The sequence below is a fragment of the Tamandua tetradactyla genome, chromosome 25 (genome assembly GCF_023851605.1).
Source record: "Tamandua tetradactyla isolate mTamTet1 chromosome 25, mTamTet1.pri, whole genome shotgun sequence".
Taxonomy (NCBI): domain Eukaryota; kingdom Metazoa; phylum Chordata; class Mammalia; order Pilosa; family Myrmecophagidae; genus Tamandua; species Tamandua tetradactyla.
This window is the reverse complement of record NC_135351.1, coordinates 41,928,153-41,941,003: the sequence shown is the minus strand read 5'-3', so window position 1 is coordinate 41,941,003 and position 12,851 is coordinate 41,928,153. Positions and strand designations below refer to the sequence as shown.

General features: G+C 38.3%; 1 protein-coding gene across 3 annotated transcripts in view; it reads right to left on the bottom strand.

Moving 5' to 3' along the window:
• The window catches only part of VTA1 (vesicle trafficking 1), a 65,046-nt gene that overhangs the window by 42,379 nt on the left and 9,816 nt on the right, over positions 1-12,851 (bottom strand). For 2 of the 3 annotated variants that reach the window (XM_077143339.1, XM_077143341.1), the window contains exons 2-4: positions 4,867-4,961; positions 3,140-3,267; positions 2,529-2,604 (exon numbers count right to left, since the gene is read on the bottom strand). In XM_077143339.1, coding sequence (XP_076999454.1) covers positions 2,529-2,604; positions 3,140-3,267; positions 4,867-4,961 — 299 coding nt within the window. Of the gene's footprint in view, positions 1-2,528; positions 2,605-3,139; positions 3,268-4,866; positions 4,962-8,765; positions 8,856-12,851 lie in introns of all 3 variants that reach the window. The other variant, XM_077143340.1, reaches the window with a different exon arrangement.

Here is a 12,851-nt window from a genome sequence, read left to right as displayed (position 1 = left end):
ATCTGCACAACTCCTGCTGCAAGTACAAACCTTGTGCATCATAATGAATGTTCATAAGTCAGTTAAGAGCACTGACATCACACATTAACCATGCAACACACCTTTCTCAATTGATACAGGCAGGACTGACATGATGCCCTGAGAATAAACCTCACCCCAACCAGCTGCGCAGGGACACCCCTACACCCTGGCCTTGGAGACTCCTCCACTCCAGCCTTGGGACAGCTGATTTCTTCCTGCTGGACCCTAGAGCCCTCCGTAGACACTGGAATCCTTCAACCACCAAAACTGATGCCGCTTCCTACTTGATTCTAGTGCCAGTGCAAGGCAGGAGGAGGGCTTGGGAGCAGCGGATACAGGAAGGTGAGACAGGGAAAAAAAAGTGACAACGTTTTGTGAAAATCTCCATCTGATGCTCACTCTGTGTTCTTTACTGCCCTGAGCCTCAAGACACCCCCCCAATACCTCGGGAAGCCCTAACATTTACCTCACTGGAGAGTCCCTGTCCAAACTCCTATGTTCAAATAATAAGGAAGCTATTCTTTGTTGCAGACACCAATACATACATCTCAAGGTTTCTTGTGAAAAGCAGGTGAACTGCACCCTCATTGTACAGTGTCCCCAGTATTCACTCAGGACTTCTGGAAATTTTGTCTGTTTTCCTAGGTCTATTACTTTACCTACTGCCTTAGACCCCCATTATTAGCAGTCCTGACTTCAAAGGACCATATGTTTGCTTCTGAGACCCAGGAGCAAAAGCAGTTTGTCTCAGGAAGGAGAAGTGAGGAAGGCAAGGGCCCTGGAGGCATTCGGCATCCTGGTGTGCCCCTGCCTTCTCCTCACCCGCTCTGACACTCTAACTTTTCAGCCTCTCCTCAGACTGTCTTTACTCCTTTATTCCACTTGCCAATGATAAATCTTCAGCTATCCTTTCTCTCTCAAATCCCAAGGATTTGTGTGACCCCATAACTTTATCTATCACCTCCATTCTGCTGATTCCTCCCATTTATTTTTAAGGATTTTCTGGTCATTTCTTTTTGGATGCCATACTATAACTCAAATTTTAAAGTCCAAGACTGAATGTATTATTTTTCCTCAAAACAGAAGCAGCCTTGCACATGCCTGCATCTCTCACCCTTCTTGCACAGCACTCATTCATTAACTAGGTCCTCTGCCAAGTGCCCCCAGTGCCCCTCGCCAAGTCTGTAGACTCCCATCACACCAAGTACCCAAAGTATAGCCCTATAGCAGCTCTTTACTCAAAAGTCCATAATCTCAGACTGCAAACCCTCTGCTTGTGGTCTGAATTCTCACTAATGCCCTTCACCACCTACTGAAGCACTCAGAGCTTTCTGCCATGTGGAATCTAATCCACGGCTGAGCACAGAGCCTCACAGCAGAACAGGAAGCAAACCCTGATCAGCAACAGCGGGCTATGGAGGTGGGAAGGGGTACAGCGCGCAGACGGACAAGGCCTTCGGAATGGCAAATGGAGACTTGGGAGGAAGCATTCACAGAAGACATAGATTGGAAAGCTCTGCAGAGCTTTGCTACTCACACTGTAGTACAAAGGGGACAGCGGCCCACGATATAAAATTATGCTTCATCCTGCACAACTTTGAAACGTCCCACATGATTTCATGCTGGTGAGAACCTGCACATCATGATCAAGTCCAGCGATTCACTTCACTTCACTTCACACACAAACGTAAAGAACTTTTTGTCCGGTTTTGACATCCATTGTTTTACAGGAATATAAATACCTCATGCCTGGGTTGTACTTGCATTGTCGGGAACTTCACCGTGTTGAGTTGCCCCATCACAGAAAGCGATGCTCCTCATGCTACCTGAGTCACCAACAGAGCGTCCCACTTCAGTCCCATGTGCAACTGCTCTCCCTCTCCCTGCTTGATTAGTTTCTGTCCTCCCAGGAAACAATTTTCCATGCCAGCGAGTAGGAAGATAGGGCCCCACAACACCTGTCCGTGTGTAGCCTCATGGAGAGGATGAACATGCACCCTCCTTACCTGATGCAGTTGCACTGAGAATCCAACTGATAAAATGCATAAGACTCTGTAAACAACTGAGTCCGTGCGTATTTTACAACAGAACAAACCATAAACAATAATACTGTCTGGAAATCAAGTAAGGAAAACAGCCTCGAAAAACCTTGTCCTCTGGTGTGTTTATCAAACGAAGAGTAGAAACTTAACAGCACCCAGGGTTGTCCATGTCTGAACTCACACTCCACATCAGTACTTTCCGATACAGCAGCTGCACAAGTGCTGAAGTGCAAGCTGCAGCACACTGAATTAAAGAGCTTAGTACAAAAGTAAAAGACATTATTAAAAATAATCTCACCTGTTGTTTTTATGTCCTTAAATGAGGTACTAGAAAAATCTAAAATTACTTTTGTGGCTTGGCCACATTTCTGATGGATGCACCGCTCTAAACAAACAATGCAACAACCAAAGTGGCAGACAGCACTCTTACTTCAGCCAAGGAGACAATAAAGAATGTACACTCACTTCCTCAGTGAGTTCTCCAAACACTGTTATGACATCTATTAAAAGACTTGCAGTATAGAAGGACTTGATCATGTTTCTGGAAGAGAAAAGAGAGCTGGTCTCATAAATGGAAAACATTAAAATGTAGAATTAGTATACAGCTAGAAGAAAAAGATTCCAATGCTTAAAAAAGCATTCTGAAGTTAATTTTTAAAAATAAAATCAGATTTCAAGAAGACAATGGAATTCCTTTTCTAACCTGATATCTGGAGAAAGTAACACCATCCATATCTTGGTAAATGTAGCTGTTTTCATTGTATGCTTTCTATTTTAGAAAGTGTACTTAAGAGTATTAGCTGACTCCATATCAAGTGATAACACATTTCTTAGTATTTAACTATTCTATAATAATGACAGCTCATTTTAATGAATTGTTGTGTTTGGTGAATACTTTTTAAACGAATAGGGTACATTTACTGAGGAAAAACAAAAATCTGGGTATTTCTTCTCTTGCACTTGTCACCCAAAATCATTATGTATGTCTACAAACAATTTTGCAAAAAATACATCCAAATCGTTAATCAGGAGGTCAGAAAGCATTCAACAGAAACTGGATGATGGGATTTACTCACTTGTGAAAGCGTCCAGCTCTGTCTTCGTTGTCTGCATATAAAAACATCTTCAAAGCGTAATTCTCCAAATGGGCAGAACCAACTATTTCTTGAGTAACAGCTTCATTATCACACAAATGCTTCTTAAGCTAAAATAAAATCAGATGCAAAGCTTTTGATTTTAGATGCACAGAGGTGTCTGCTTAAACATAATCCTAAATTCTTATTTTCCATTCTGTCTTATTAGAATAAAACGACTCTCTAGAATATAAGGTCTGAACACCACATTACTGTTTAAAAAAATAAACCATAAAAAGGCCTCCAGATTTCTCAAAAAACAACAACAACAAAAATGAAACTGTAATTAGCACTGTCATAATTACAAAAGAATAATTTAATGTCCAGAGTGATCGAATACTGGAATTTAAGGAAAATTTGGCTATGCTTAGTCTGAACAAAAATGAAAAAGCACACAGATAATGCTATTGACTGTACCCACAGTGAGAAATGATTGGTAAAGGAAGATTTAATTCTAGAAATGTTCTAGTGGGAGTATGCAATCTCATCTTGAGCATAAAATATCCGGCAGCAAAATCATAATATACATGAAGATTTTAATACAGTACTGTAAATGCTATATAGCACATGTAGATGCGCTTGCACTAGGATATAAACTTAGCCTGTTTTTTATTTTAAGTAACAATAAACTGCTAATCGGTCCTTCTATATGTGAGATTTTACACTTAAACCCCTCCTCTCACCCCACAGAGGTCCTGGGCAGACAGACCCAGGGCGTGGCTTGTTGGCTGTCCTCTCACTGGTGTGGGACAATCCCCTCTAGGAGGTCAACAGAGGGGGGTGGCAGGGCACAGGCCAGCAACCAGAGAGCCGTAGCAGTTAGAGAACGCCACTGCCCAGGGCTGCTGCCAGCAGGCAAGGCCTCTTGGTGGAGACCTGAATAATAGCTTTGATACTGTAAAAGCTCTGGGTTGACCAGTACAAATATCCTGAGCTTATACGTGCCTGAATTTTGACTCCGTAAATAAGACAATGAAACTGACCCAAAAAATAGGTAGCTATTTCTCAGTCTCCTGAGCAGGTCACCGCAGTCTTAGGGGAGGCAACCTCAACACCGTAAAAGAGAAGCCAGGGACGGCTGGGGTGGCAGGCGCCCTGTGGAGCCTGATTGCCAGGTAGGGCCCTGGGCTAGTCCGGCCCTCTTGAGACTCTCACACCTCCAGAGTGGCTCATGGGGCACCATCAAGGCCCAGGGGTCTGCCCTCCACTTACCAGGGTCATGCCAGAAAAGACTGGGGGGCATAGCATGGACTAGGAGAGCATCTGCTGGGACCAAGCCTGGTAGGAGGGCCACCAGCCAGCTGCTTCAGTTCCTTCTCTGTCTCTCCACTGAATATTTATCCTAAGAGCTAAATGCTTACAGACTTTATGGGAGGGGAGGTTAGAAAAGATTCGCCACTTAGGAGGGAAAATTCAGAGGCCACCTACAATAATGTGGAAGAAGATGCAAAAATATTTCAATTCTTTTTAAATTTATGCCTACACTTCCCCCAGAGATAGGAAGTAAATAGTAAAAACAAAACCTGTGTGTTTTTTCAGCTATGCTGACACTGCTGGTGGCTGCTAAGGAAAGAACCCGGCCCATCCCCCATCCCCCCAGCCTACCACAAAATACATAAAATGGCATCTTAAACATTAATCCCCAAATAAATATTCTGTGTTTAACTTACGGCTTCTAATTGATCCATTAGTTTTAACAAAAATTTACGACATTCAGGAGTTTTACTATCAATCTTCATTCCTGTTTGCATTGCATATAAACGACCTACAAAGACGAAAAATAAGATGATTGGACACTTTCATTTATAAACATCCTTTTCTATGACTCAATGTTTAAAAGTTCTGTTGAACATATAATTTAAAATTTAAAGCAAATTTAGAAATAAAACAAATTTTGATTTACTATTAATTTTATTTACAAAAATAAAGATACAAAAAATATTATGCAGAGAATACAAGAGATCCATGATGATGATAACGAATCTTTATCAAGTAGGACCTTCTGTTTCAAAAAAGGGACTAGGTCCTAACCTGCCAAAGGGACTAACAATTTAATTCTGTACAAGAGTCTTGCCCAGGGCCAGATAAGTGACACGGGTAAAGTACGGGCTATATGTTGGGATAAAGGTGAGACTTAAGCTGAGACTTATAGCAAGAACTGCTTTAATCATATATATGTAAATAAATAGAAATACTGGAGATAAGGCTAACATATGGGGTCTTTCCATTACCTTGAAGACAAGGTGATATCACTGTTCACATGAATAACTGACCTGGGCAGAGGCTGCCAGCTGCCCAACATACCTGCTCTTTCCATCTTCCTTACCAAGAACCTATCACTGTGGGTAGAGGGTGCGAAGGCAAAAGACTACACTTTCCAGGATTCCTGACCCCATCAAAGAGCCTTGTAACTGAGCCTAATACCATATAACTAGAAATTTCAGGGAGACTTCTAGAAGTCTCCTTCAAAGGGGCAAAGATCTTCCTGTCCTTTCCTCCCTTTCTCTTCCCTGGTGCCTGGAATAAAGACGGGGCAGCTGAAGCGCTCGGAGCCTTCCTGTTCCAGGAGGCAACCATGGACAGAGTAACATGTACTGGCTGGTCGAGGTAAAAATGAAAGCGGCTAGGCCCTGATGACTGCACAAAGCTGGCACTGGGTACCCATGACATTAGACTTTCTTTTTCACACAAAGGGGTCAGTCCGTACTTTCCTCATCCATCATCGTTTGGAATTTTCTGTGATAAGCACCAAAATCTAATGCTATTAATACATAGTTACTAGTACACAAAATCTAATACTACTAATTATCCACCCCAACCTCCAATAAATGGTGCTCTGAAGACACCAGTCAGGCCTTAAGTAAACTACATCTCACGCTGCTCTCCTCCCAAACCAGTACCTGGACAGCTGCCCCAAGCACACACTCCTTGTCTCCCGCCATTCAGCTGTGCCTATTTCAGCAGGATTCCAGCCCACTGGCCTCCCTGTCACCCTCTCTCTGTGAACCTCCCTCTGCAACCAGCTTTCATTCTACAGTATATTTTTCATGATTATTACTACTGCTCATCTTCTATGAAATTCTTATCTTACTATATTCAGTGTCACTCTCCTGCTCTGTGCCCACCACTCCCACATGCCACCCCTCCTCTGTGCTATCAGTCACATGCCACCCCTCCTCCATGCCCATCACGCCCACATGACACCCCCACCTCCGGGCTTACCACACCCACATGCCCCCCTCCTCTGTGCCCGCCAAGCCCACATGCCACACATCTCCTCTGTACCCACCACCCTCCTCTGTGCCTACACCAAGCAACAGAAACCACTGGAAGATGAATATTACTATCAATGTTACAATTATCAACCTCAAGTGGGCCTAATACGTGTTTTCCCAGTATCTCAAATGACTGCTTTCCAGAGCACTTCAATCTTAATATAACAGCCCCGCTGAAATGCACACCAGAGAAAATGATGTCACTGTCCACATGCACTGACCAAGGTGGCAACACGATAATGGGTGTATGTGTGTACACGGCTTCCCTCCCCAGCAGACCCTTCCCTGTGCTGTCTCCCCACACTGTGAGCATGACGTGAACCCCACCATCGTCAGGGCATTAGCTACTAAGTAGGTCATTCTGGAGGATAAATGGGAATTCCAACACAGAGGATAACTCATGTTATGAAGGAGTGAAGTTAATTTATAGGTTCCCATTCACTTTTATGGCAGTTGTCTCAGAATTTAACAGAGACAGGATTAATCTCAGGATTAAGCAGACACGCAGAAGATTAATACAACACTTTTAATTACAGTCTTTTTTCTTCTTTTTTGCATGGGCAGGCACCAGGAATTGAACCCGGGTCTCTGGCATGGCGGGCGAGAAATCTGCCGTTGAGCCACCATCGCACTGCCCAACACTTTTATATTACCATACAAAAGTGATTTATTTTTATGCAAAAAGTCTAATTCTCTGCTGCTACTTTGGTACTCTTAACTGCTTTTACATTGCTTACGATAAAAAATGTATATATATATGTACATACACACATGTATATACATGCAGGTGAGGGCAGATATCTATTTTTTGAGGTAAAAATCAAAATATTCCAACTCACTATCACCAAAATGATTACAATCCTCCCCACAAACAAATAGAAACAAACATCAACTCTTGTCCTTCAAAAAGCTAAACACCACACAGATGGGTGACCCCTGAAATATAGTGAGTAATGACAACACAGATCTTCGGTTTGGTGGACATGCACTTTCTTTATCTCAGCCTATCAGCCTGTTTAGTCTTTGCAAAGACATAATTATATAGCAATACCTGTAACTGAAAAACCCGATCATCTGAGAACTGGAAAAATTTAAGATTAAAATTGGTCTGGCTTTATACTTCTGAATATCTTCTGTGGTTTGCAATTCCAAATACAGAATACGAATCCCAAGATACGTTCTCCAATATTAATAAAAGTGAAAAGAGCTTAGATCCATTTATGAAAATTAGTAAGTATACTGAAAGGCCTTTTTACCATAAAGGATGGAATAAAGGACCCCTTTCATACAGAACTCTGGTTCAAGACAAGCAATTCATTGTGGCAGCAGCAGTATGATGAAAAATTGATGTCTAATACGGAAAAATGCTTGTTAAAACAGAAACTTGTAGCTAAAATCATCTATAAGAAAATATATTGGCTTTATTTCCTCAAGGAAATGTGTTTATTTTTATGAATAAATATTATTTGGTGATGAGTAATGAAGTATATTTGCAAAAGGATTAAATGCTTTCCTAACCGACTTTAATTTGACGTGAGGCATTTAGGAGACAAACATTCACTTATCCTGAAGTTATGTGTAATTCAAAGTTCCATGAAAGCTGAACTTGAACATTCTAACATAGTCTTGCTTATCTATGAGAAATATACAAATATGGAATGCACAAATTAAATACCCAAAACTGGGCAAATAAGAGACAGAACTGAGCAGCACCCCACTCACAGATACTACACAGGTGGCTCGGCAATTTTCCATTTCAAATTTGTAAGAGAGTATTAAAATTTTATTTTTTTATTTTTTTGGGGTGCATGGTCCAGGAATTGAACCTGGGTCTCCCGTATGAAAGGGAACATTCTACCACTGAACCAACCATGCATGCTGAGACTATTACAACTTAAGCTGAATACATTGAATATTTTGGAATGCAAAGTAATGTAAGCTTTATAATATCAGAAACTTCTCTGTTTGCTTCATTAGTGAATCTTCAGGTTACAGCAGGTACTCAAAAAACATATGTAGAAAAAATAATAATTTAAAATTATACTGATCCTATAACACGCTTTACAATATAAAACAGATTTTAAAGCCCTTGTATTATTTAATGAGGTCCCTTCATTACAGAGTCTAAAGTAGTGGCACAGATGCACTCTGGAAAGAGAAATGGGGTGGAATTCGGAACAGGGAGATCCAACCGTACAACTTCAGAAAAATCATTTTTCTCTCTTTAACCTCAATTTATTAGCACATCATTCCTACCAAAAAATATGAATAGTGAAGCCCTGGGCTTTTCATACCATCATATTCCAATTCTTCAAGAGTTTATTGATTCTCTTAGTCTCAAAATATTTTCAAACAATTCATGCATGGCTGCCACAAGTCTAAGCCTGAGTGAAGAAAAAAACAGAACAATCTTTTGCAAATAATTCTGAAAATAAGAGAATGTTATTACATTACAGTAACTATTTACAAAATATAAAGAGCATAATACGATGCACAGTATTTTGCAGCAAGTTTTCAATCTGCTAAACCTAATTTTATTAGTGATAATCTAAGACATGGCTTCTATTCAGAGAATTTACCAGCATCACTCCTCACATGGCCATAACTAAACAGGAGCCACATACTGATGCTTACTAATGCCCACCGCCAGTACATGTGGTTGAAACACAATATATTATTTAATCCTTGAATCAGTGGTAAGTGAAATATCTCATTTTAAAAGAAAAAACTGTTTAAATCTGTTTGACATCTGACGTCTCACTTTGAACTGCTCTACCAAACCAATACATTCTATAGTAAAGCTAACCTGAAAATGGTTATTATAAAATTCATATATATAACTCATAATGCAAGGCTTTGCAATGTAGTTCACAGAAACAGATTTTTAAAAAATCAGAAAGCTGAAACACTTCATACCAATTACATAGATTTTCTATATTTAATTCATTAATTCAATCTAATAAGCATATAGAAATAAGATATAAGGATTGATTTTTCAATAGCTTAAATAAATGCGGCATTCAAATAGGAGTCAGCACGACATGTACAGATGTTTGAAAACAAATTTTATTCCAACAAAGATAAAGGAATCTATTACTCTATCAAACTAAACAAATTCACAGATTAAGCAACTAGATACAAGTTATCAGTGGCCATGGTAAGAGTAGAGGATAGGGAGTTAATGCCTAATTGTTACAGAATTTCTGTTTGGGATGATGGAAAAATTTTGGAAATGGATGGTGGTGATGGCAGCACAACACTGTGAATGTAATTAACAGCACTGAATTATATATTTGAATGTGATTAGAAAGGGAAATTTTAGGTTTTATATATATATCACTGAAATAAAAACTAAAAAACAAAACAGGATAATACTGTGAATCCTAATGTAAATTATAGTTAATAGTACAACAGTAATAATACTTTTTCATTATTTGTAATAAATGTACCACACTAAGACAAGGTTTTAATAATAAGGAAATCCGCATGTGAGGTGTATGGGAACTCTGTATTTTCTGCACTATTTTTCTATAAATCTACAATTTCTCTAATAAAAAATATTTTAAAAAGCATATTTAATTCCAAAAAGAGAACGAAATAGTTGATCATCAAATAGTATATTACAAACAACTGTTACCTAGTTAGTATTATCTTCTAAATCAAGAGCTAAATTACAATGTACAGATTTTATAATCAATATATAAATATTTTACTAATTTTGCTTTATTAGAGAAGCTGTAGGTTTATGGAAAAATCATGAGGAAATACAGAGTTCCCCTTTATAACCCCCTCAAATTATTAACACTTTGCATTAGTGTGGTATCTTTGTTATAACTGGTAAAAGAATACTGTAACTGTACTATTAAATACAGTCTATAGTTTACATGAGTGCATTGTTATTTATTTTCCTCATATACCATCCTATTATTAACACCTTCCCTTAGTGTAGTACATTTGTTATCATTCATGAAAGAACATTTATATAATTGTACTATTAACGACACTCCATCATTTACACTAGGGCTCCCTGTGTTGTATTGTATGGTCCTATGTTTGTTCTTTTAATTTTTATTCTAGTAACATACATACAACCTTAAGCTCCCCCTTTAACCACATACACATATATAATTAGTGCTGTTAATTACAGTCACAATGTTGTGCTACCATCACCACCATCATATCTGAATATATTTTACTACGTTCCAATACACAAAATGAATGTGTGTACATGGTTTGGGGAGGGGGAAGAATGAATATCTACTAATAAAGGGGATTTATGTACTCATCCATTCATTAAACAAACATTTTTAGATATCCTGTCATAACATAGCAATTTTAAGGGAAAGCTACTATCCTTGAATTTGTTAAAAATTAAAAATAGAAGGAAAACCAACATATAAAGAAAGAATATCCTGTTTTTTCATTCCCCACCAGATAAGCGAATGCCCCTTGGGATGCTGGACACTAGCAGGGCACTGGCACAGGGCAGGGGCCAGGGGACTGACAACCTGATTCTTCAAAGGAGGCCACAGGCTCTACTTCTGGCTGTGATGGAGTGACTTGGACTAGACTTACCATCTGACTGTAAGAAACTAAAGCACCGGACAAAGTATATGAAATGAGTTCTTGGACACCGGAAACGGACTGTGGGAGACCACAATGCCTGGGTGGAAGGAAACAAATAAGCTGGGAGTAGGGAGGGGACTTCCAAACTAAGCTGAAAAAGACGAGTGAACCTGAGGACATATCAACAGAAACTACCCAAAATACAGCAAGAAGGACAAAAAAATTAGTCTCAGTGAGGTGTGGGGAAATAGTGAGTTTCCTAACAAATGTGTAATTGGTGTCCCAGAAAAGGAATGTAGAGAACGGCAAGAAAGTTCTGAAAGAAGAAAAAATAAAAAAGTAAATCCAGTTCTTCACATTCAGCAAAATTGTCTTTCAAAACTAATGGCAAAATAAACACTATTTCAGAACAACAGTAGCTGAAAGAACTGGCAAGAAGCTTGCATTATAAGTGACAATAAAGCTCTTCAAGAGGAAGGAAAATGATACCAGATTTAAAACTTGGATCTATATAACAAAATGAAGAGTGCTGAAAATGGTAATTCTGTGGGAAAATATTTAAAATTTTTATCACTTTATAAATTTCTTTAAAACAGAACAGATGGTTAAAAAATAACATTGTATTATGGGTTTTATAGCATGTACATCAATAAAATGTATGACATATAAGGCCAAAGGACAGGAGAGAAAATGCACATAAAGTTCTTAAGCTATATGTGAAATGCTATACTATATGACAGAAGACTCTGATAAATTATTTTAAATACCAGAGCAATCACTTAAAAAAATAAAGAGAACTATCTAATAAGCCAATAGTGGAGGTACAATGAAATTCTTAAAAATATTCCAGTTATCAAAAAGGCAGACAAATAAACAGAAAAGTTATGTAAGATGGTAGACTTAAACCTAAACACATTAACAAGTCCCATTAAATATAAATGTTTTAAACACTCTAATTAAAAGACAGAGGTTGTTATATTGGATAAAAAAGTAAGACCCAATCATATTCTGTCTACAAAAATCATATACTATCTACAAGACTTGCTTTAAATAAAAGGCACACACAGGCTAAAAGAACAGAAAAACAGCCAATGCAACCAGTAATCATATGAAATATTACTGTTAATACCATAATCATGATAATATATTAGTCATAATTAGTATCAAAGAAAACTTCAGGGCAGAAAAAATTAGTAAGCAGGATAAAATGGGACATTTCATAACCATGTTATCAAGATGTCACAGAAGTCCTAAATGGCTATTAGCCCAATGACAAATTTTCAAAATTCAACTGACAGAGATGATATAAAAAAGAAAATTATGCACAAAGTGACACTTTGCTTTAACACTTGTCTTCTCTCAGTGTTTGACAGATCAAGTAGACAGAGAATCAAAAGATCTGAACCACAGACTTAACCATCTGACCTAAGGACATTTACAGAACATGTCACCCGACCACAGAGCAAATTCTTTTAAAGTGCATATGGAATATGCACCAAAAAGTTATCAAATTCCAGTTTATAAAACTAGTCTCAATAAATTTATAAAATCAGAAATCATGCAAACAATATTTTCTGGCAAAAATTAAACTAGAAGTCAAGAAAAAGAAATGTATTTAGGGTGACCCCAAATATTTGGCAATTTAAACTCACTTCTATATAACCAATGAGTCGAAGAAAAAAAACCACAAAAGAAAAGTTTTAAATGAAGGAAAACAAAGGCATACCAAAATTCATGTGATGCAGTCAAAGAAAGCAGTACTCAGAGAGAAATTTGTAGTTTTAAATGTTTATATTGGGAAAGGTCCAAAATCA